General features: G+C 42.6%; 1 protein-coding gene across 3 annotated transcripts in view; it reads right to left on the bottom strand.

Moving 5' to 3' along the window:
* Positions 1-6,219: 6,219 nt before the first annotated feature.
* The window catches only part of LOC105689552 (retinal homeobox protein Rx-like), a 129,020-nt gene continuing 109,423 nt past the window's right edge, over positions 6,220-25,816 (bottom strand). For all 3 annotated transcript variants that reach the window (XM_048658824.1, XM_048658822.1, XM_048658823.1), the window contains exons 4-7: positions 24,300-24,535; positions 8,685-8,782; positions 8,378-8,568; positions 6,220-7,184 (exon numbers count right to left, since the gene is read on the bottom strand). In XM_048658824.1, the coding sequence (XP_048514781.1) occupies positions 6,910-7,184; positions 8,378-8,568; positions 8,685-8,782; positions 24,300-24,535 (800 nt within the window). In that variant the 3' untranslated portion in view covers positions 6,220-6,909. The remainder of the gene's footprint in view (positions 7,185-8,377; positions 8,569-8,684; positions 8,783-24,299; positions 24,536-25,816) is intronic.

The raw sequence follows: 25,816 nt of genomic DNA, 5'->3' as shown, positions 1-25,816 counted from the left end.
CACCGTATGCGGGATATCGGAGAGCGTCTGGAATCACTCGATGAAAATCAATTTATTATAAAACGCTAACGGTAAAAAAAAAAAAAAAAGGGGAAAAAATTAAAACGAACACGACCGAAAAACGACCGATCATATTTCAACGTAAAATACGAAGCACTTCTCCATCTCGATAAATTTTCCAAATAATCCTTTCAAGAGATGTTCTTTGTACTTATTTGATTTTCGTTGTTTTTTTTCTTTTTTTTTCTCTCCACGAACTAATTCAACGAACCGCAGATTCTGACGGGCGTTAGAAATCCTCGTCGTCATCGTTTACGCGGCAGGGGTGGCCGGGTTTGTTGTTCGCGTTGGTCGTGTTTCGAGTGTTCGGTACAAAGTCCGTTGCACATGCACGCACTTACACGGGAGGGTCGGCGTACGTAGCATATTTATAGAAAACCTATTGAAATTCATAACTTTCGAGGGTACACCTATATGTCCCCTGGATCTTTGGAGCCACACGAACGGACTAACTGAATTTTCCATGGGGCAGGTGCGCGTTTCGGCCCACAAACGTCCACGTGGAAGGTGTTCGCGATTGTCGGTCGAAATTGAGATGTGTCCGACCGCGACGACGACGCCGATGCGGTAGACCAACCCCGCCCACGGTCTCGCATCGTACGAACGTACGAGGAAAATTTTAATAATATATGCATGGATTTGCGGGCAACGATATGCATATTTGAATAACAATCTTACGTCGATTAGCCGGACGCGGAGCGAGACCACAAAATTACGAACCTCCTCCGTCTCTCCCTCGAAACTGAAAAGGAAAAAGGAAAATAATCGAAAACTTGAAATTAACGGCGTATCGTGTGGAGAAGTGCGATCGGTTTCGAGGAATGATTTTTTTTTTAATAAATGGTTAATTTCAGCGATCGGAATAGTTTGATTGGTTTTTGGAAAACCAACCCCCCTCCCTGTTCCTTTCATCCCTTCATTTCGCCGTAGTTACGCGATAAATTGTAACGCTGCAGGGGCCAGGCGAAAAAAATTTTGTCAACAAATTGGAAAAAATCGATCAAACTCGGTATTTGAGTCGTTGCAGTCAACTTCGTAGGACACGTACGTACGTGTGCGCGTTCACGTCTATCGTCATAATTTATGAATAATTTATTAATCGACGATCAGATAATAAACGGATATTATTCATAGATATGTAAATTGTTATTAGCTTTATGAGGACGGGTGTAATACAACTGTCAAATTTCACCTGTCAAATTATCGTACACCCGTAATATCCGTATGTTTGTTTCGCGTACACGCGTACGCGAGATCGCCTCTATTTTCTCTATGTACATATCGATTACTATTTTATATACTTGTACACCTGGACGAAAACAGTAACGGTATTCGAGGCGAGGCGCTATAATTAATCGCGTATTTGACGTCCGATGAAATTAATAGACTCAAATTAATCATTGGCTGTACTCAATCACCAACAATTACACCTACGATCGTTATACGGTGAACAAAAATCTACATTTCATTGTTCAGTCCGTCGCTATCGTCGTACAATCTTGCGGATGTTATCGAAAAAACATCATTAAAATTCATCGCATTTCGTAAGGGTAATATCAATCGACCGAACGAAAAAGAAATAGGTAAAACTGCGAGGCGAATAAAAATAGACGAAAAAATAAGAAAAGAGGAGAAAAAAAATCTTAAAACCTCGACAGCGACCGCCCTTACCTCCCGGGGTAATCGTTCCTCAGGGTAACTATTTTGCAACCCCTGCGATTTTACCGGCGGAGTTTAGGGGAGGGTTTTTTTCTCGGTCGTGAAAATGGCCGATGAGCAGCAGCACCTATCCGAGAGACGCGGAGATTGAGATGAAAATGGGATGAAAAAAAAAGGGCGGAAAAAGAAGGAGTAAAAATGAAGTAGACGAATATAATCTACGATTCGGGGGTCGGGATGAGGAGTGGGAGAGCGAAACGCGAGAAATCACCTTGGCATAATGTTGTAGCGGCGTTTAAACGAATTTCCGAATGAATTATGTGCACGTTCAATTTTGTGGCTTAATTTTATTTGTATAGATGCACGTTCTACGTACGTACGTATACGGTAATGCGAAATCATGATATAATTAGGTTTCGCGTACGTACACCTATTAGGATATATCATATACGTGTAGATATATACACGCGGCAATAAAATGATCATCTCTCTCTCGGAACTAATAATTAGTAACAAGCAATCAATTTACTGGTAGCAATCCTGTGCGTTGATTAGGGTTTGATTGGAGTGTAATTTAATTACTGGTGGTCGTCATCAATTCACCGGTCCGTATATAAACACGGCGAGCTGGGGGGAGAGGAGCAGGGAAATTTTAAAGTAGGTGTGAGGAGAACGACGGGACAGAGAAAATATTCGATGATAATCGTCAAGGGGGGTCCTGCTCCAGGATAACCGTCGACTGGGGCGTTTGTCGCGTTGAACTTTTTTACACAAAAACGGATAATTTCTTTCACACAGTCGAAAGATACTTTTTTCGATTCAGAAAATTATGGAATCGCTGATCTCCTTTTTTTCTCTCGAATTGGAAGAAAATAATTTCCGAGCAACCCTCAGGTTCTCAATACGATGGTTCGGATAAAAAGTTTATCCGGGGGAAAAACGAGTCCGATTTTGAATTATTTTCAAAAAATTTTACGCTCACATGAGACGTTTGAAAAGCATTCGATCGCATCGGAAGTTTTTTGGATGGGTAAGTGACTCGAAATTCCGTGTCATTAATCTGCATCGTTGAATACGCAATTTTGCCACTCTTTATTTTCATTCATAAAGTTAATTTCGTCCGATGTTTTGCACGCGGAGTGATAAATGTATTTAATTACGAAAAAATGGCGACGCTTTTAGGGTGGAGATAAAAGAGCCGGCGAAGGAAAATAAAGAAACGGAAAAAGAGAAAGGGAAAGAGAAAGTGATGAAGAGGATATACAGAGAGAAGCTGCGAACTATATACAATACGGTGGGCGGAATTGAGAGCCGAGCAAACAGACTAGGATTGTTTTTGACAGTAATTGCCTCGTTTTGGACAAAGGGGCGGAACAGAAGAAGGGGTTTTCCCATCGAATTTGCATTTCAAAGCTGCTGCTGCCGCTGCCGCTGCCACTGTTGCGTCGTCGCGTGTATACAACGTACACGTATCAAGGGCCGAGGGTTACAAGGGCGTAACCCACAAAAAATATACATATATATATAAATCACCCCAATCACGCTTGTTCAAATTTTGATTCCATTTTCTGTTTTCACCCCTGACGTGCTATACGTTTCGAAAATATGCAACGTGAACACATCGTGCAGAAACTTACCACGAAGAGGCAAAAAAAAAAAAAAAAAATCGAAAGAAACCCAAAACCATTTAAATTAGGTACATAAAAGTTCGTGAGTATATAACTTCGTTTAGCGACTTATTTAATTTGAGGAACAATTAATTAAAAGGGGCTTCGAGAAAGCGGGTGGAGTGTGCGGGTAATGGTAAATGGTGAATCTTATACGTACGCCAAGTTCAGGTAATTCGAATGAAAATTAATTCCCTCTGTTATGTAATATATATAAATTATATGTATTTACGTACATTTATTTCCTCTCCATCTTCCTCGACTATTGTTTCCTTTTTTTCCTCTTCCCCTCTCATTTCATCCGCAGGATTCTTTTCCTCGACGATATTCCCTCAACCTCTGCAAACTTTGCTCTTGCACTCTGACGGAAAAAAACAAAAAAAAATAAATAAAAATAAATCCCTCCCCTTATACTTTCATCTCCAATACCTCCGTCTCTCTCAATACATACCTGTACGTACATACGCGTACGTGCGTATCCACGTGTACATATATATATATATTTATAGGGTATATAAGGTATCGGAAAGGGAAACCCCATAAAAGTGGGAGGCGCCGCCGGAGGGTGCTCGAAAGATGAGGAAGAGAAGGGCATCGGCATCGCTGGGGTAATATAAAACCGAGGTTGGCGGGGTGGGGTGAAGGGGATGGGGGGGCAGGTCAACCCCTGACTGGTATTCGCTGATCCGTTGAGGCGCAAGTTCCGCCTGCGCCTTTATATATATAAAATTTCCAACCCCTATTGACGATGGTAGATGGTATACCTCGACTTTTCTTCCCGTTCCGCAGCTACACGGCGAACAGCCTTCGGGGGTTCCTAAACAAATTCAATAATCCCGGGGGATTCTTTGCCAATTTTCGTTATACTTCGTATAAGATTTTCTGCACAGCACACGCACACACACTCGCACACGTTTGTGGGGAAAAAAGAGGAAGACGAAAAACAAGACGCACAAGTGTGTGTAGTCAAATTGGAGAAGGAGAAAAAAAAAAGGCAGAAAGTAAAAATGGGAGATCGAAATTGTGGTGAAAAAAAAAAGATGTCGTTTTTTTCTTTTTGTCGTAAAGAAAGGTTGAGGAGAGAAATGGAAAGGAATCAATTTTGACGAGAGTGTGAGATTTCCATACATATTTAACGTTATTATTTGAAATTAGCTTATGGGAAATTAATCGGTCGTTTTGAGGACGAAGCAGTAGGGAGAAGGTCGATTAGGTATTCCAATCGAGGCGTCGGAATTGGGAGGGGTTCGGGTTCACTGGAGGGTAGGGTATTAGGTAGTAAGGTTAGAAGTGTGCTAGAACTCACCCAATAAAATGGTAATTCATGTTTGTACAAGTTAACCATGCGAGCGGGAATTGCTGGAAATTCGGAAATTCGACACTTTAACTCCAAAGATCAATACCAGCCCTTTATATACCTATACCTATACGTACATATATATATATATATAAATATATTATATAATTGTTTTATATACTCGAAAAAAATTCCCAACTTTCGCTCGATCATTTTATCTTCTTATGCCAACGAGTATTGGCGTAACAAATCCGAAGTAGAATGAAAGTAAAGTTCAACGTTGACGAAAATTAGGAGTTGAAAAGAAATGAAAAGAAATGAAAAGAATCTATGACCATGTGCCTCCGTGTGCAATTCGATTAGGAGTCATTTTGTTTTCCTTTTGCCACCCCCTAGAAAATTTGGGAAACCAATTTCACAAGTCGGTATAATGTACAGTCGAAAAGATATGGGAAATTTTAATTAAACCCGCGGAAGAAGAAAACGTGGGCGTGGGTATGTATTTATGTATATATATATATGCGTGTATATAGGTATAATTACATGCACAACTTAATCCTTCTTTCCTCGCGATCCTCACTTCAAACCTTATTCGACGGTTGAAGAAATTAATTAGAAGGTTAATTAAAACGACTCGCTTTGACATGCTAATTCGCGTTAACAAACTCTGCGCTCAGCAGTTCAAAACGCGCTTTCTTCTTTCTCCTCGTCTCCTATATACTTATAAGTTATACGCGTACAGTACATGGGTAAGTATATACCGTATACAATAGGTGTATAAAATATTCTTATACCTTACGCGCTAATTGTCTACCTCAATTTTCAATTTATCAAAGTTTTCTCCTTTTCGTTAATTTTTTTTTTTCCTTCGGCAACGTTATCTGGGATAAATTAATGAATGGAACGAGAACAGACTGAAAATAATAATAAAATAAGATAAGACAAAATAATATTAAACACGATATAATTAAAGCGAAGTTGAATTGTTATGAAATGATTGTAATATTTTTCTATTATATATACGTTATTAACGTATCCACGATCATTATATGGGTAGAATTATGTGTAGGTATATCGTACGTAGGTACATACATATAGATATACGTGCATACGTCAATAATTCTCGGTTATTATAATATTATACAATTATAATAATCTTATCGTATATTTATACATGAAAATTTATTTATTTATATCGTTCATATATATATATATATATGTGTGTGTGTGTATAGGTATGAGGGTATACATACAAATGGATATGTACTGTAATATTATCGATATTTACACAATTATATCCGAATTATTGAATACAAGATTGATTCTCTCTTTTATTTTTTATCGAAAGAGAAGTTGAGAGAAAGAATTGCATGTCACGGTAAAGATATCGCCGTGAAAGCTCACTTTTTTGGACTTTTGTCACGTAACATTTTCTGAAAGAGAAAAAAATGAAAATTGACATACCTGCACACAATGCCTCAGAATATTTAAATAAAAAGATTCCATGGAGTAATAAGAATTCGTGTTATTTCGGTATTTTTTTTTCTTAAATTTTTTTATTATATTCATTTATTCTCTTCTTCTTTCTGTTATTTTTCTCTTCTCATTTTTTCAATAGTTTCAATTTTTTCAGCTCGACAATTCTCTCGAATTCCGCCGCAGTGCTGTAATTCCTAATTTTTAATTCATCGATTTATTTTTCTTCTTTAGATATGCATGTATGTATATATATATATATAATCTATTATTATTTTTATCATTACGTTAATATTAAGTATCATAATAATTAACCTAATCACGATGATAATATATATTTATATATAGATAGGTACGCTAATCAATTATAATATTAATATGTATATATTTTCATTTTATATATATATACCTATGCAGTAAATTGTCTCTGTCATTAATTATTTCTTTTCTTTCGTTTCGTTCTCGTTACCGCTATTATTATTACTTTGTTTTGTCTACTCGCGTGTATTATTGTACAATAAACACATGGCCTGAAAAAGAGAAAATTAAATACCTCTCTTTTGTGACGCGCAATTGACTTTACAATAATTATATACCTCGGATAAATGTAATCCTTGTCAGACCAAAAAAAAAACAAAAAAAAAGAAGGAAAAAGGTACGAGGAAAAAGAAAGCGTCAGGAATCAACCGAGATATTGGGAATGATTTGGGAAGGATAAAAAATTCAATGGAAATATCAACGTTAATAAACTCAGACCATTTGGAGACCCTTGGTGATACTTTCGCCGTATTCTTTGTATTCTTTGGCCCTCATTCTCAATTCTTGGATGCTGGATGTTCGAGGATCGTGACCGTTGGCGGGAGGACTCGGTGAATGTTGAGATTGACCGTTGCCGCCATTTCCCAAACCACCCGCTCCGCCGTTCGTTCCTCCACCCGATGATGAAGAGGAAGAAATCACTTCGCCACCGACGACGCTACTCAAAACCAGCGAAGACAAACCTCCGCCGTTCAGCGATCTCATACCTGCAACAAAATGGAGAAAAAGGGGAAAGAAATGAACGCGTGCGAAAGATGAGCGAGCGAAATTATAGTTTTTTGAGACTTTATTCGGTATGGAAAAAAAAAAACGTCAATTTTTTCTAACGGACTCGGAAAGCAAGTAAATTGTTTCGGTTCAATTTGGAGTGACTCGTGATTTTTGTACTCGAAAAATTTTCTTTTCATTATAGGGTACGCCGCTGTGACGGCGTTCGCAATTTTTTGCGAGTTACACCCTTTCCGGTTGACGGCTCCTTGGTAAGTTTGGATCGTTAAATGAATTTTTTTTTTTCAAGCTAAATTTGCTGCACTGTAGAGCCACGTGAGACGAAGGGTAAAAATTGATTTTTTTTTTTTTTTTGGGTTTTGTTTTGAATTTTTTGGTACGTACGTCGTATAAAGTGGGTAGTTTTCGATCGGTTTTTCGTGATAATCAGATTTTGTTTGGAAACGATCGAGATTTAAGGGAGTCGGTTGCGTCCATCTCTCACGTGGCCCTGCAGGCTGATCATCGTCATCAGCATCGTCATCGTTTGTTGCTTTACGGAGGGGGAAGAGAAGAAGTAGAAGAAGAAGAAGAGGCTGCGGCTGCCGCTGTTGCTGCATCACGTGGTAAGAGAAGGAGGAGGAGGTATCACTCGATAGCTTCGCACGACGATGACGATTCTGGTTAACGTCCACCGCTATCTTGGAGAGCAGCCAAGAGCGAATACTGACAGGCCCGTAAGCTAAGTTCGCTCAATACGCCAGTACCTGAAGCACCAATAAATCCAGAGCGCTGATTGATTCAAGGCTAAAAAATATCATCACGCCTCTCCACATCCGGTAAAAACTCTCCGACGTTTCGTCGAAAACAAAGTCCGAAATCACCTCCCTCGTTCTCTCTCGTTTCAAATTGCACATTCGATCCACTCCACAGACACACAATTTCGTTCGAAAATTCTATTTTTTTTTTTTTTCTCGTACCACCTATCCGCCTGCGGTAATCCCAATTTTGACTTCGTTACGTCGCGTGAAATAGAATTTCGATTTCTTCTCATTAATTTTTGAAACGGACAAATTTTATTCGAAACTTCTCCTCATACGAAGCTGCGTCGTTCGGTTACCGCAAAATGATGATCCGATTTGAATCACCGAACTTTAGGGATACTTTTAATTTTGATTTTTTTCATATTTACCTGCTACGGACGAGGATATGCTTCCGGCGACCGGGGGCGACGGCATGCGCCTAGGCGACGTTAAATAGCTCGGATATCCGGCGTGAGGTGCGGGAAGAAATCCAGGGAGGGCAGGTAACGCCGGTAAAATACAGGGAGAATTTGGCATCCACGGATCCGTCGGTAGACCTAGCGACGAGCCGCTGACGTTCCTGAAAAATAACGCGATATCGTATCCCGATCAATCGACGCATTGGAAAAAAAAAAAAAAAACTGGGGAGGGGGGCCGAGGGTGAGAAAATGGCGTTTTTGCGTCCACGATCATTACCTCATAGTGGCTGAGTGGTGGTATTCGCTAAAACCGAGTCTGGCAGCTTCCATTTTTTCCTGCCGTCGCCACTTTGCTCGTCGATTTTGAAACCACACCTGAAACATATTACACGTTACGTCGTTAGCCACGTCGTTGTACGGAGAAAAAAAAAAAAATTTTTTTTCACCGTCTTCAACCCGACGTACGTAAACGTCGGCGACAATTTTTTTCATCTCCATTTTTATCCGCTGTTTGTTTGTTTTTTTTTTATCATATTCTCGTTGTATTTTTATCCGTCGACGCTTTTTTTTTTTTTTTTTTTTTTTAATTTTCATCAATCGACGGAATAATTTCAGTCGGCTCCAAACTGATTTGAATCGCAAAACGATCTATCGGCTAGTTTTCCATAGATTTATAACTTCATACCACGATTAAAACGTGAAAATTTTTCAATTTTCATTAGCTTTTATTCATAAGCGAAACGTTATTTCGAAAACCGATCGACGTTTTGTGTCGCGGAAAATTTTTCCCATTCATTACGTCGTTTCGATAAAATGTACCTCGAAATTTCCCGAATCAATTATTACATTTTTTTTTTTTTTTTTTTTCATTTATTTATCGAGAGAAAACGGGAAAAAAAAAATAAATAAAAATCCGCGCAGCTGCGATCGAGGTGATCAAATTTGTCCCCGGTAACTCGAAAGCACCTCGTGTCAAGCGTTCCGAACGAAGTAGAGTTATTACCCTGTACGTAAATTATACAGAGAAAGAGTGAACGGTAAGTGATAGCAAATAGAAGAAAGAGCCGTCGCACGTATATCGCGCAAATGTTTTAGAAAAACTTTTCTCTTAGCTTAATCATATTTGCGTTCCCGACCGATCGTCATCAGGGTCTCGTTCGAACGCGTAACTCGCGATACTTTTACGTACATCGATCAGTCTTTTTTCGATTTCCTAATTTGAGAACATTTTTCATCGGTTCAGACTTTCGTCCGAACACGTGGAGTTGTGTGCGCGTCCTGTTCGCAAATGTGTAAAAAATCTTTCGTATTTGCAAGTTCCGCGTCGCGTGCGGGAGAAGGAGCTATAGGATAAGAAGGAAGGGATGTGGAGCCGGGGGGGTTGACGCTGCTTTCCTCGAAGTGCGTAGAGTGGCTGATGTGGGCGAGATGAGATGGGCGGGGCTGTCAGCTTTTACCCTCTTCTAAAATAGCCCTTGTGTACGACCAGGAACAGGGGGGGGGGGGGGAGGGAAGGAGGGAGGGAGGGGTGGCCTTCCGAGGGGCGCGAAGGAAGCGAAGAAGTAAAAGAAGAAGAAGAAGAAAACGAAGAGGGGGGGGGGGGGGGCGAGTTCCCCGTCATCCCTTCCTTTCATTCCTCTTTTCGCTCCATTCTTAATCCGGCTCCCTTTTACCACCACCCCCCGAAGGAGGGGGTAACAAGCTCAACGATCGGGAGGGTCGTTTCGGTTTTGGGAAGTTTATACGCGGGGAAGAATCGGGGCGAAGTTTGGCTAGGTGAAGTGAGGTGAGATCGAAAGTAAGTGGCAACGTTTACAGCGTGGTATAAAGCTCTACGCGGAGAAAGAAGAGTTCGCTTATTGTATATGTATATTCGTTGAATTCTTAGCGAACGCTCGCAGCTACGACTGCTGCTTCTGATTCCAACCGACCCAACCTCACCTCACATCTAATACCCCGTATTCTCATCCCCCTTCCGAACAACGGAGGAAGGAAGGAACCGACTCACTCCGATTGGGAGGGGAGGAGACCCTCACCGAGCCCAACGAGTCCTGTTGCTGCTTCTGCTGCAGATGGCGGCCATCTTTATTTCTTTATTGTTACATAACAGCAGCAGCTATCGCTCGCCCCCCCCCCCCCCCCCCCCCCGAACCACCACCCCCAATCTCCACTATTATTTTCATCGTTATTATTGCTGCCAACTTTATTTTTCCTCTTTTTTTTCTTCGATTTTTTATTTACCCTGGATAGTATATCCGTATTGTGTGAGCGGATGAGATAAAATGACATTTCGTTACGACGATGAGAAACAATTTTCCATCAAACACTCGACCGTCTTCCTCACGTATATACGTAAGAAAATTTCGTTTTAATCAGAGGGGAAAGGAAAGATAATGAAGGGGGTGGTCGAGCTAAAATATCCGTCCGACGGTACGACACTTTATATTCTTACTCAGGTTATTATAAGACGTACATATGTATATCTATGTACTCGTAATGTAGATAAGCAGTTAAAGTGCTGCTGCTGCTCCCGCTGCTACTGCGGGATAAGACGATGTACCGTACAAAATATAACGGGGGCTTTGAAAATGATGAGAAAATAAGCGAATTTTCATCGCACATCTTATAATATACATACATATATATAAGTTATGTATGTATATTGAAAATGCAGGCTGCCAGCAGTCTCAGCTAAATCAGCTGTAATATGAGAATTTAAATCGAAAAGCTGTTCTTTTTTTTCTCTACTCTCCTCCTGCAGACATTTTCTGATTTTTTTTTTTTTTTTACACATTTTCATTGCACTTTGGCAATTCTCATCTTCGTGCACCACCTCCGTTTCAAATTTCACATTTTATTTCACAAATCTCGTCCTTCCCAACGTTGATAAAAATGAGAGAAATGAAGAAAAAAAAAAAAAAAACACAGAAAAAATTAGAGAAAAAAAGGAAACGTGCATCGAGCAGGCCGAATCGGGGGTAACTCGGGGGGGGGGGACAAAGGTTGTATCGCGCGAGGAATCAGTTTGGATACAATTTTCTGATTATTACGCTCGACTTCGGTCATTGTACACGCCGGGGAAAAAAATCGTTCGGCTATACGATTCCGTATGGTCGAGAGGTGGCGGCGTCGAATATGGACGTTATTCTCCTGATCCTGCGGGCCGTAAGATCGCGTAGCCGGATCATACCTAAACCTCGTAGCATTATTGCATTGCGGCGGCGCCTTGAACGGGGATTATCGCCGCTAAATGGCGAACGTAGATGTAAATGTAGAATATATATATATATATATACAGAATGTAAATGGAAGACGCGTAGATGGGTGCCGCGTACAATTTGGAGAGAAATCAGCTGCGCGCTCGCCACAAGGGGATGATGTCGAGGGTTTTTCCATTGTCATCGGGGTGGTATTAACAGATTTTTACTCATTGTGTTCCCGGTCCTGACACAACAAGTAAAAAAAGGAATAAAGAAAATAAAGAGGCGACGCGTATACGTGTGCACACTCGCCGCACGTTATATAATACGAGCCAACTGAAAGAGTTAAAAACTAGGTACTCGAATCTCTCTGTGAAGAGAAAAAAAAAAGAAAAAAAGAAAACAGATCTACGAAAACGAAACTGTTCGAGTGAAAAAATAATCCTGCCCGACGAACCCTTGCACGACGTAATTACGATGGAATGAGGATCGTCGAATCGTTGAAATTGGACAAAGAAAAATTTGGAGAATGGTACAGACGAAATACGGTAATGCGGGGTGTCGAAAATTACTTTCGTTTCGAAAAAAAAAAAACGGATGATAATAACAACGATGACGACAATCGACGAAAAAATGTCTCTCACAAACTGCGAATGACGTATATATTTGGTACATTTGACGTAAAATATACCCGCGGGCAAAAAACCGTGCCTTCGAGGTATCATTATATATGTTCACCACGCGCTTTTTCATTTGCTATTTATTCTTCCACTTTTATTTATTTATTTATTTATTTTTTTTCTTCTCAATTCACTTTTTTGTTACATCCGCTCCGTCAAACCCTGCCCATAAAGGAGAGGGAATTGAATCCGGGGGTTAGAAATTGAATCGTAGCGCGTCAGAGATCCTCTTCGTCATATACTTGTGTATAGAAAACGTATATTCATTTGTATCGTAAAATAATGAAATATCGAAGAGGCGATGTGGACAACGAGGGGGTAAGGGTGCGAGAAAAAGGGAAAAATTATCAAATTATTCGTAGAGTATTTCCATCTCGCGTTATCGTGCGCTCTGTCGAAAATCTGTACTCAACGATTGATTTAGGGGGATGGTGAGTGTCGAGGTAACGGAAATTTCGCTCTGCACGCAAAAAATGAAACGCGATGAAAAAGAAACAAAGAACGGAAAAATAAAGAAGCGGAGGAGAGACGTTACACGTCGCAATTTTTTGATCCACTCCAGAAATTGAGTTCTTATGAATTTCGGTAAAATTGTCGGCGAGGTGGATCGAGATGAGAATCACTGTCACGAGGAGGGTAAGAGCGACCGGGCGGACTTTCCTCCAATAAAGCAGCCGCCCCTGTCATTGCGCGTAATCACCCTTAAACACTCTGACGCCCTACGGCCGGTCTCTCGCTCTCTCTTCCCTTCTCCTTCTCCCTCGCTCAATTCCAAACACTCACACGCGTCCAACGAATACGCGTCGTCGAGGAGTGGAGTGGAAAGCGGCACCACTCGACCCTTACGGCTGCGTTGAAAAAAAAAAGAAAAAAATGAAAAGAAAATGAAAAAAAATAAAATAAAAATAATCGGGGAAAAAAAGGAAACGAAAAAAAGAAGTCCGTGGAACGTCGACCCGTAATACACCTCGTTACAACCCTGCGAACACCGGGAACACAATACCAATGTGTTACAAAACACAACTCTTTTCAAACTCCGTACAGAGAAAAAGGTACATTTGGAGATGGTTGTTTTTTTTCCTTTTTTTTTTTTTGGAATTTACTTCCCGTTTTCATCTTTTCGACGAATCGTCTGAGCTCTATGTCGTGCGAAATTTGATTTCTAAATCGAGCCTCGAGTCATTTTTAGCAGGTGAAAGAATCAAAGAAAAAAAAAAAAAATCGTTCGTCATTTCTGGGCCTATAAAATAATGACGATCTCGGGATAGTCGGATCGCGAAACTGCGTTCGATGGTCGATAATAGACATCGTTAACTCGCGGCGGGGGTTGCGAGGAGAGAGAGAAAAAAAAAAGTCGAGGACACTCCATCGTCGAAGTTGGCTTATAGCTGGAAGCAGGTTAGGTAAAGTTAAGTTGGTTAGATGGATTTCCTAAGATGTCATCTACAGGATTTGACGTTATAAGCGGCATTACAGAGACTCGCAGAAGGTTGTTACATGCCTTCAATTCCACCCCGTGCACCCCTGCCCCCTGCCCCCTGCCCCCCCCCCTCGCGCGTATATCCCGCAGTTAATTTCCAAGTACAGTATATTCTAGGGGTGGATGTTGAAAGGCCATCGGATGGTGGGGGCGCGCCCCCGTGCCGCGTAGCGTCGCCTATACCCTATCGCATGTGTATTTAGTTACATGTAACCGACTATTAATTTCTTTCCCATAGACTTTCCCTGCGGAACGACTGCGACGCGAGTATATACCTTGAAAACAAATTCGGGCGCACGCCCGAAATACGCGCCCAACTCCGCATATGGATCATTTTGTGGGGGGGGGACCACCCCGTTACTCCCGGGTCATTCGTGTACACGCGTATAAATACGACATATGTATTAGGCTGCAGTACGCGAGGGGATACTTCCCAATATGTATTATGGGGGAGGCGGGGGGGGGTGTTGATATCACCCGAGGCCATAAATGCCTCCGGGGCATGATAATCGGCGCAGGGCGTCGCGACGTCGCTGCGACATCGGCTCACACAATCGTACACGGTTTCTCTCTCTCTCTACTCGTTGTTTCGGATTTTCGCTTCCTATTTTCTCTCCCAGTTTTTCAGATCGGCTTCTTTTCCCTCACCTTCTCCATTTTGGCGAATAATCGTTTTTGTACAGGTAGATCATTCCCGTTTCTTTCGGGTCTTCGATTTCCCTTTCTCTTCCCGGAGCGTAAAATTTTCGTGTCGCCCGGTTCCGGTCTTTTATTCGATTTCGAAACAGTATTTTAATTTCAATTCAGCGCTCGTGAGTTTTTCTCCCTTTTCGCGGTTATCCTCGTTCCGATCGCCGAAGTTTTTCCCTCTCGCGCGATCGTTTCATTTTTTCCCTCACTTTCGTTTCCTCGTATCAATACGTATCTCCGTATCCGGCCGGGTTACGACAAACGCTCTTTTTCAATTGGATTTATTTTTTTTTTCCTATGGTTTTCCTGTTTTTTTTTTTCTTCTTTTTTTTCTACGGCAATTTTCTTTGTTCGGCATACGCTCCGTGTCCCGTTTTTCGCAGTCCACGTATACCGTACAATTTTAAGAGTTACGCCCCTATACACAACGGTACAAAAGTACGTGTGTTTGTCACTTTTCGATCAACTCCTCCTCGTCCTCGTTCCCGTTCTCCTCGTCCCGGCACATTTCAGAGTAGCCAATTCCGATCACCCCCCTATTGTACGAAAGTCGCGTGTTCCTGACACTAATATGAGTCCACTGAGCTTTATTACGAGTTATTAGCCCTTATGTACTCTCCTATTTCAACGTCGCCTATACATATATGTATAAATCCGCGTGTCTGTATGTGTGCGCTGCACTTCTCTCTCGCGTTCTCACATTAACTTTTAATACCCGATTCGACGTTCAATCGACGCTCGTAATATTTTCAACGACGAGACGATTCCTCGACGAATCGGTGAATCGAGTCGATCAAGTTTTTTTTTTTCGAAAAATTTCACGATGACGTCACACGCTCACCAAAAACGTCCTCAAGAAACACAAAAAACCAAACGAATGAAAAAAACGTGATCGTGGGGGCGTCAAACAATACTCTCCCATTAGACGCGTATAGTCAAAATACAAAAAAGAAAAACGTAAGCGAGGGGTGAGAGAAATGAGGAGACCATACGGCTAATTTGGTAAATTAATAAAAAAGAAAAAAAAAAAGAAAAAAAAATAACCCTTCCACATGCTTCCACCGAACAATCGGAGAAGCGGTATTATTATGCGATATGAAAAAATGGGAGAGAAAAAAAATTACTAAAAAAAAAATATATCATTAAAAAATAATTTACAAAACCACACATCAATCAAAAACCACCCCCTCCCACCCCCCTCCCTCTCTCACGTCGCCATCGCTGTTGTTATTTTGAAGGCCAGGCACCGGCGTCGTTGAGGTGTACGTGTTGCGTATACCTACGCGTATTTTTTATTCGTACTTTTTCTATTTAGCAGGACGTGAATTACGAGTTGAGCAGAAAATTTCCAAAATCTCGGCGATCCTCTTCGATCTTATCCGGAATATCTTTACGTAAGTAACGTACATCGCTAGAAATTCCTGGTGCTCAATTTTTATCCCATAATAGTTTAACGTTACAAATCCGCAGTTATTTAGCAGATATCCTGCGGAATTGAATCTCATCGTCCGATCTGATCTCGTTGGCGTGCACACTTATAATATTCGAGTATTATCTTTTTTTTTTTTGGTATTTCTTTTCCTCTTCGGTCACAATGATTCGGTCCTACTCGTTTGTCGCGCATAGCGTGTAGCCAAGCGAGGATCACAATACCCTATCGAGTTCAAAACGTTCCTACTTTGAAACGGATATATTTTCTTTTTCTGGAGCGGAGGACCAACTGCAGTAGGAAAAAGAGCGAGGCTCTTTCTTTCGGCGCGGCGTCCGCGTCCCCGCAGCGGCAGCAACGGCAGCACGAGGACGAAACGCTGGCACGTATGCACACAGGTATACCTGCGCCGGGGCGGTTCGTTTCCTTTGAAAGAGATCCCCTTTTGCCCTGCAAGACCGGGAGGCAGCGGGATCGGCTCAGTTGCATTTTGCATCCCTCCGGCAATGTGAGTGCGTGCGAGGAGCACTACGGTTTAATACCGATGCGCATCTCCGTGAAAGTGTGTCGCTAAGTAAGTAAGTAAGTAAGTAGGAAGGTAAAGAACGCGAGGAAGAGAAAGAAGATGAAATTGGAACAGCAGCGGCTCGTAACACGATATTAGGAGGAGCGCCGCGCCGGGTCTTTAGTAAATCAGTTTTGGGTACCCAACTCTAAGAGCGCCGAAAACTGCACCACCTCGTACACTTTTTACCCACCAATACCAACCGCGCGTTGGAATTGGAAAAAAGGGGCTTATTATAGATATTATTTAGTCGTGGCTACAGACAGTACAGTTCAAAAGTTTTGGTCGCATTTTTGATACCGCAGACCATGGATCGCTACCGCCGTAAAAATTAACGTTAATAGGCGGTAGGTTCGAGCTTCGAAATCGTTTTTGAAAAACCTCGATACGATTACTGAGTCGGTCAGGGCGTTCGATCAAAGATTTGTGGACAATAATCGCTTGAGAGTCGCGTAACTCGTGCGAAAAAAATCGTACGAAAAATTTAAAAAATACGTTTTGAAGGAAAGACTTCAACCTTCAAAATGACATAAAAAAAATTCAAATTACACGACTCGATCACCCGGTGCATTTTCTCAAAGTCAAAAGTTTACATCACGTTTTCGTCGTGACTTGAATCAGGAGGGTGTAGTTAGCGAACAAAAAAACACAATTGAAATCGACAAAAAGCGTCTGAAAGATGAAGCTTCAAGCTTCAAAATGCTTTTTTTTGCAACTTTCTACCTCAATTTCTCGAGCAGTTATGAGGCTTCGAAATCGGACGTTCTTTGGAGCGAAAACACGGAGACACGCTGACTTTTATTCGCAATGTACTTTCACAGGGGATGCAAAAAAAAAAAAAATAGTAGGTTTTTTTTTGCGCCACCCTACTCCGCATGCGAAATCAAACTTTTGTGAGGTACTGTATGTAGAAATGAATTTTATACGTGTTCGGGAAACGAGCCTATACATGTGTACGTATATTATAATGCGTACATAAGTTAACTATGTACAAACATAGAAAGAGCGAGAAGACCGAACGAGAAATATAAGAGGAATTGTATACCCCTGTAAATTTGACCGACAATAGAGCCAACGTAATTTGATTATAAGGACCGCCGAGCTAATTGTGAATCGAATCACACACATATATATATATATATATATATACATCTATATTATTGTACATCACAATACATATGCGTGTGCACATCGTGTTTTCGTAGTCTTTGTTTTTTTCTGTTTAATCTTACGCCGACAAAGCATTTTGCGGTAATTTCAAAAATGTATTACCTTTCAAAAATGTGATAACCTACCGCACGAAAATCCTTCGTTCCTTTCCAACTCGACGTATTCATATTGTTCATAATTCAAAATCTAAACGAAAATAATATCGCCGATCTCGAAATCGTGAAACGACTGGGTTGTCTACGTTTTTTTTTCTTTCCTTTCAGCAAAATTTCCGGAACAATCACGCGAGAATTTCAATATCCCCGTAAGGTTGCGACGCAGTCGTTGATCGAATGAAAAAATGGGTAAGGTAAAGTTAGTGCAAAAAAAAAAAAAAAAAAAAAAGAAATAAGAAATCAGCTCGTGCACCTGATTAATGAGAGCGCTCCTCGTGGGTTGATCGGCCGATCATTCGTTCGTACCGTTGACGCCGAAGACGACGGAGCGGATGATTGATAAATTCTCGTTAAAATAAAAGAGCTACGAAGTACTTTCCACCCCACGTGAACGCGGCGTTCTTCCAGTACATCCAGAAGGGTTGTTTTCGATGTTTTCAAGGGTGTTGGTTAACAGCTAATCTACCAAATGAAGTGTTTTTGTGTTTGAGCACAACACTTTCCCTCGCCCTCGCCCCAGCCCTTAAACCCTTTCCCACCCCGTCGGAACATCATCCCCCCTCAACCCTTTTCTTTCTAACGTTCAACATCCACTTCCACCTCAGCTTCCACTTGATCACCGCGCTACTCTACGTATACAGAGGCGTCGCGGAAGCGTCGAGCGATTCGACGTCGGCGCGTTTCACGAGTTTATACACGTCCCCAGGATGTTGTACTCGTATACATACATATATACGTCGAAGTACATAGGTATACACGTACGTAAATCTCCATGTATAAATTACGTCGAGTTAGTTGATGACGAAATCGTGGGGGTTGCATTTCTCAAGGTTCGCTTCATTCCTATACATCGAATTACCTCCCATTCCGTTCCATTTCATTTCATCCCCCATTCAATTCCCTGTCATCGGAGGGCCGTACGGTGGTTTGCGATAATACGGGAAAAAAGGGGTTGTACGCGTTCTACCGCCGATGACTTCTCCTTTGTAGACGGCGGACGACGCGATGATTGATGTACCGCGATCGGCCGCGCCAACGCAGCCCTTAAACGTTCTCCTCCGGGACAAGGGGGCGTCGCGCTGTCCCGTCGAACGGAAAACCGAACGCCGCGCTACGATAGGGTTGAGGGTATAAAAAACGGAAGGACGCACGGGGGTCGGAGGAGGAAGAGCGAAAACAATAGGGGAAACAGAGAAATACCTGAACAAAAACGTGAAACACTCGAATCAATTCACGGCGGGCACGAGTTTCTCGGAGCCCCGCCGCGCCGGCACACATGGGAAACGAACCACTTTCCTTTCCTTCCCCCACCCCCCCCCATTTCTTTATTTTCTCCCTTTTTTTTCCTTCCCTTCGCGGGAACCTGAGACAGCTTCCAAACGGGGTAACTAATTGAGCCGCCTGTATACCGATGCGGACGGCGCGCATCGTATCCCGGCGTATAGGTAGGTAGGTATGCGGGAGCTAGAGGTCGTCGGATGGATGGACAGCTAATTTTCTCTATTTATTTCGTTCTTTGTTTTATTTTCATTCCGCTCATTAGTTTTTTCTTTTTTTTTTTTTTACGCTCTTACGTCCGTACCGTTCCACCGCGCAATTTCAATCAACGATTTTTTTCCCCCCGGTCGTCTCGGTGTTTGTTCGAAGATCGAAAACAGATTTTCGTATTTTGGATCGCAAGATCCGTGGGTTCGTAAAGTTTCGTTGTCTCGACAGGATCGAAGAGTTTTTTTTTGCAAAATCCAAAGAATTGAAATTTTCGATCGTGAAATTTCTACATCTGAGTGACACGCGCCCCCCCATTACAGTGGTCCGCAACGGTCTGCGGCGATCGAAAGAAATCGAATTGCGTTTTTGCCCGGGCATAACGTTATCCCCGTATATTATTACGACAGAGCCTGAGATCCCGAGGGATATTGCAGTGAGTTGAACGTTTATATAGGCTTATCGGGGTGTATAAAAGTTATGGTGTATAGGAGTAAAATTGAGTACACTACATCCAGAGGAATTGAGGGGGTGGGTGGGACGGGGGACGGGGTACGGGGGGGGGGGGTGGTATTGCACAGGTGGGATTTATCCCACGGTCTTTGCTATTTCTCACCCTAGTCGCTCTTCTCCCTCCCTCTCTCTCTCTCTCTTACTCTCTCGTTTTCTCATTCTTTCCCTTTTTTTCTCCGACGGGCTGTGCGCCGCGTTACCAACAATATGGGGAAGAGATCATCCCCAGCGTGAAGTTGTGCAAAAGGCGCGACCGCGACGGGCGCGTCGGGCGTCGAGCGTCTCGTTTTCCTCCTCCTCGCAAAGCCATTATCTTGTTTTCCGGATGAAAACATTCACGCCCAGGAGAAAAACGATCTCTCACCCCCTCCATCCCCCCCCCCTCCCCGTACCTTCTTCCTCATCTCAATTCCCAACAATCCCACAATCCCACGGACTTTACACGTGGTATACAAGGTGCGAGTTCGCGGTATGCAGCGTCTAAAAAGCGAAAGGATAGAACGGCAAAAAAAATGAGGAAATAGAAAGAATGAGATACAGCGAAGAACGGAGATCTATATGCGAAATGAATGAAGAAATAAATTAGATCAACGTATAATCTCATGTAGCATAATGAAAATGGCGTCTAAGAATGGAGAAAAAAAATATAATGAAACTAAACATATTTTGCTAAATAACATCGTCGAAATTTCTCGCAAGAACGATCCCTCAAAAAATGATTTTTCTTTGCTCCCTCGGGGGTCGGGCATTTCGCTCCGTTTTTTTTTTCATCCTATTTCTTTTCTCCTCCCTCTCCGGAACGCGTCGAGCTTATAATTTGATTTATGTTCGGTGACGCGCGGTTTTTGCACGACGATCGGCAGCCGCTCAACCATAATGGATTTCGCATATGCGCGAATTCTCGCGAATTCTTCCATATGCGTCCATATGAATGTTTACCGTCGTAACTCGTGCGAATTTTCACACAGCGTTGTCCCCCTTTCCCGTAACGATGCGGTGCGACAATTTTGTAAGTGCAGCCTGCACGCGATACGCAAAAACAATGTTTTCGATATTTTCAGCTCAATTTCAATTCCTGTGTCAGATGGAAATTGAGTTTTGACGAAGAGAAAAACAAAAACAAAATAAAAAACTTCTCCTATACCGATAAAAAAGAAAGAAAGAGAAAATGAAAAAATTGCAATTTTTGTGCATCGTCCAGTCGTTTAATTACGAAATTATTTATTGAAAATTTGTCGTCGAGTCGCGAAATTTTTTTTCAACCTCACGTACAATTAAATGTACAATAAAAGTATCGAAGGATGTGTGTCGCAGCGACCCGCAGTCGCAGCTGCTGCACGAAATCATGCATCACGAGGTGCACACAAGGGGTGGTCCGAATGTATTCGAAATAAGGAATTTAAAATTGGAGCGCGAAAAAAATTTTCTCCTCGCGATACACGAAACTCCCGTACACCCCCGGAGTTTTTTTTTTCTTTTTTTCTTTCTTTTTTAACCCGAATCATTCGAATCGTTCGTTTTTTCCAAACTCCAAATAACGAAAACTCGAAAACAGAGGGAGGGAAAAAGGAAGGGAAAAAACCGAGCTCGCTTCGGAGGTGCAATTGTACGAACGCAAAGTTTTTTTTTTTTTTTTTTACGAAATTTAAAACGACGTCACAGAGTTGCACTCGACTCCAGTTCACTTGGACCACCCCATATGCGTGCGTATACATATAGGCAAGGGTTCAGTTTCAGGGTAAAATATAACCGGGGGTTGATGATATAGGAATAGATATATACGTATACCTACGACGATATAAACGATTATTATATCGTTGCCATGACTTCGTCGGCGTAAACAATGGATAGAATAAAACTGCAATAATACATGGCAATAATGTTCGAACCGATGGCCTAGCTGTCGCAATATCTCTGCACCCTGAATTATAATTCTGTGACATTTTGACGATTAGAAAGAAAAAAAAAACCTGTCAATTTTTAGCCCTCTGACGTGTGCACGTTACCCACACGACCGGGCTTCTTACATTTTCTATTCTACTTGTTTTTTAAGAAAGAGAGAAGAAAAAAAAAACGCACAATGAGCGATCCCGTTACGAATACACTGAATTATTTCCGGCCGAACTGAGATAACAGAGAAAAAAGTAACTAAAAATGAAATGAGAGAAAAAAGAGAACCGGAGAAGAAATGAATTCGATAATAGCGATGATAGATCTACGTAACATCATCGCGAAGGGGGAGGTTGGGGGTTGGGGACGAAAGGTAAAGGAAGCGGGGAGGGGTGGGTGGTGAAAAAGGAAACGAATCGAGTCACATAACGAACGACCGTTGGAATAGCGGTAATCGGTAATAGGTATAAAAATGGGGAGAATTGCTTTCACCCTTGTAAAACAGAAAGGAAATGGCACTTAGTTTTATTTCAGAGTTAAATTACCATTACATCGGTGCGAACGTGTGCGCGTACCTGTATTATTTCAAATTGTAACGCGAGACCGTGAACGAAAAATAAAATTCACCGAAATTGTTGCGTCGCACACAGACGCGCATCGATCGTCGAAAAACTGGTTTCGTTGATTACAGTTTTTACCGCATCCGACGATTTTCGTACGAAACATTTTCGATTCGACGACGCTTAGTTATTTAGATATTTGACCGGACCTTTCCAAAATCGAACACCCCGTACGCGTGGGTAACATATACCCGCGGAGAGAAAGTTTTGTACGTGCAGAGAGGAAAATAAATAAAAAAAAAAAAAACAGAAAAAGAATTAACAAACGAAAAAAGCTTGGAACAAACTAATCAAGTCTCGGGGCGAGTAATTAAAAAAATTTCAATTGCTCAACGTGCGGCAGCGGTGTTTCTTTTATTCGTTTAATTTTTCGTTTTAGTTTTATTCGGTTTTCTATTTTTTTTTTTTTCATTTCTAATTAAAACTAGTCGCGGTTTGCTCGGTATGTGCGACACTTTTGGAAAAAAAAAAAAAAAAAAAAATCACCCTCAACGATTGTCCGTAATTGACTTTCCGAATATCGGAAAAGTCGTGCTGACCTTCCCACCAAAAATTGATCAACTCAACCCGAGATTTTTGGACAATCTTCCCTGGACATAATTTTTTTTTTTTTTTCTCCCTACGGGAAAACACCCCGTTTGTCGGGGATGTTGGCGACAGGTAGACACCGCCGGGTAAAATAGAGGTAGGAAAACGAAGATAAAGAGAGAGAGAGAGGCTCAAACCAGTAAACTATAACCTCCTTATAAGGTAAAAGGCACCCCAACAATAATAAGCAGCTAGAACACAACAACCCGTAGCTAATCGATTCCTTGTACAGCCCGCCAACAGAGCAGGTTGTTGTTAAGCACGCGACTTTTAACCACCCCCCCCGTCCCTCCGTCACCGAGAAACACGTAAACGGACCCACGCACACACACACCCACATAATTCCGCACGTAGAATTACGTGCGTGTTCACCGATACGCGGGGGGGGGATAGGTAGCTCGTTGCTTTTATCGTTGTCACGCACATAATTAATTTAATTTAGTTTAATACCTCGTCGCTCGCGCTGCACTCTCTCTACTCACTTCGCCGTCACCCTTACCCCCTCCTCTATCGCCCAACGACCGGGCCCTACGTTCCACGGCTTATATACCTTAGTTCCCGAAGTCCTAATTCCCTCGATCTTCAGCCCCGATTACGGGCACGGAAACACAGTCATTTACGCACAACTTTATTCACAAACTATCTACCCTTGTATATTTTTACCTATGGGACTGCTGCGCTTCGCCGCAATCCGGAGTAGAGATGATTTTACGTGTAGCTTGTTCGAAGAGAAAATCTGCTATTTTGAGGAGGGGGTGGAAAAAAAAATGGGTTTTTCCGAGTCCGTCGTCACGTTTGGTAACGTTGCAAGGGAGGAACCGTTTCTTCGGGGTATCGAAATTTTGCTACGCGACGTCCCAGTTTCCCCCTAAATTTCGTGTGGAAATACGCTTGCCTAGGGATGATTTTATATGTGTTACGGTAACTCGAATGCGGCATGAATAATAAATCAATCGTGACTCGTGAAATGGCTGCACAAAGTATACCATAAATGTGCTCGGAAGGTATCGGTAACTGGCTATGGGAAATAATGGTTTGGTAAGGGGGTATAATCGGTTCAGCTTGACATTTACCTGCGGGTAGTCACCGCGAACCCCCATATCTCATACAGCCGGGCTGATCTCTTTTTCACCGAAATCGACCAAAAAAAGACAAACGACGATAAAACAAGGAAGAATTTCGAAAGCATTGCCCGCCATCACGAACCCCGTGTATATCGTCGACGTGAGAAGGTCGTCTCAATGGCGACCGAAAAAAGCCTCGATTCACGATTTCATCCTCCTTTCCTCGCTCGTACGGCTAAACGTTGGAACAACCGTGCAACGGGAAAAGCGCCGCGGAAAATAAACAACGCCCAAAGTCGACCCCGTCCGTTCGTTTGCTCTGCGTGAAAACGTAGCGCACATGCATGGATTGACGATGCGTACCTGTACTCTGACTTCGGGTAGATTGACCTTCATCGCGAGGTCTTCTCTGGAGTATACGTCGGGATAGTGCGACTTTTCGAAAGCTCTCTCTAGCTCGTGTAGCTGGTAAGTTGTGAACGTGGTCCGGTTTCTTCTGTGCTTCTTCTTACCCCCGCTACCGGTGATGTCGTCGGATCCGCATCCGGCTCCCAGTTCTTCGTCGCTACCGCCGCCCGTCGAATTGCAACTGTTCTCACCTGCGAATAAAGAAAATTCATTCCAATCGATCGTCGGACCCAACGTCGAAAACCCTGCCGAGAAACGATACGAAGAACGATCCGAAGGTCGCGACTTCTCGAATTCGGAAGAACTTCGGCCGGTGTATTGAGTCGAGCTGAGAGTCTCCGAGTTTTTTTTTTTTGTTCCGTTTTGAAAATTTCCTATCTCGTTCAACGATCAACGATTGTAATTACGAGGACGACGACGTGAGGCCCCGTAATCTTTGTACAAGGTGTACAAAGTGAGCGTACACCGTATACGTGTGTATTGTATAACTATAGCTCAAGAGGTCTTTCGCCAGCTTATTAGCCCGATAATTAATGTTCTCGGGTCTGGGCTTTATACTCCATTACATCCACTTGTGGTAGATAATAGGGTTGTTCACGGAGGGCGAACCATCTACGCCCTCGGCCTGCATAACCTTCTCCCTCCCTCCCCTACCTCCACCACCCCCCCTCTGTGACGATCGGGAGATGCACCACCACCACCAGCACCATTACCATTACCATTACCATCACCACCGTTACAGGGTAGGTAGAAGCGTGGAAGGTGGTGGCGTTTGTTCGTCAGGTGTATCGCGAGGTCCGTGTGCACGAACACACCATCGTCGTTCATCCGGCGCACAAACGCGTGGCGAACGTGTGTGTGCGCGACGGTCGGTCTCTGTGTGGAGAATCCATCGAACCGTCGTTGTACGGACAGGCTTGTTAATCAAGGGCCTAATAACCTCGGCTCACGTTCTGATTGACGTGTCACTATGCGACTTAATTAACAACAACAATCGATACACCCGCCCGACTCTGATGGCATGCCGCACTACCGCGTTTCCACGCTGCCGCCGCGGTACGTTTCGCCGTTGCCGTGTTCCCCGATGACGACGACGACGACGACGACGACGACGACGACGACGACCACGTTGATGCTGGGTAAGCCCCCCGGTGTTGCAGACAACTCGATATAATGTACACGTCCCTTTTCAGAGGGGTGGCGGTGCGTCGAGACCGCAACAATTTCCGTACGGTAACTGTACTGCACACGTGCCCCCGTACACCGTCGACCCCGTCGTTGAACGTTAATCGTGATTCGAAAATTGGAAAACGTTCCTTTGTCGGTTCGCCGATTTCCTTGATAGTTTTTTTCCCTCTCGCGTTTTCGCGATAGTATTCGTCCTATTTGTCCTTTGGTAAGATGAAAAAATCAAAGTCTTCAAAATTTTGCCACCCCTTTCGGGTGGTCGATTCGACCGGAGCGGAGGTAAA

The sequence above is a fragment of the Athalia rosae genome, chromosome 7, assembly GCF_917208135.1.
Source record: "Athalia rosae chromosome 7, iyAthRosa1.1, whole genome shotgun sequence".
In the NCBI taxonomy this organism is placed as follows: domain Eukaryota; kingdom Metazoa; phylum Arthropoda; class Insecta; order Hymenoptera; family Athaliidae; genus Athalia; species Athalia rosae.
This window is presented reverse-complemented; position numbering and strand designations above follow the sequence as displayed.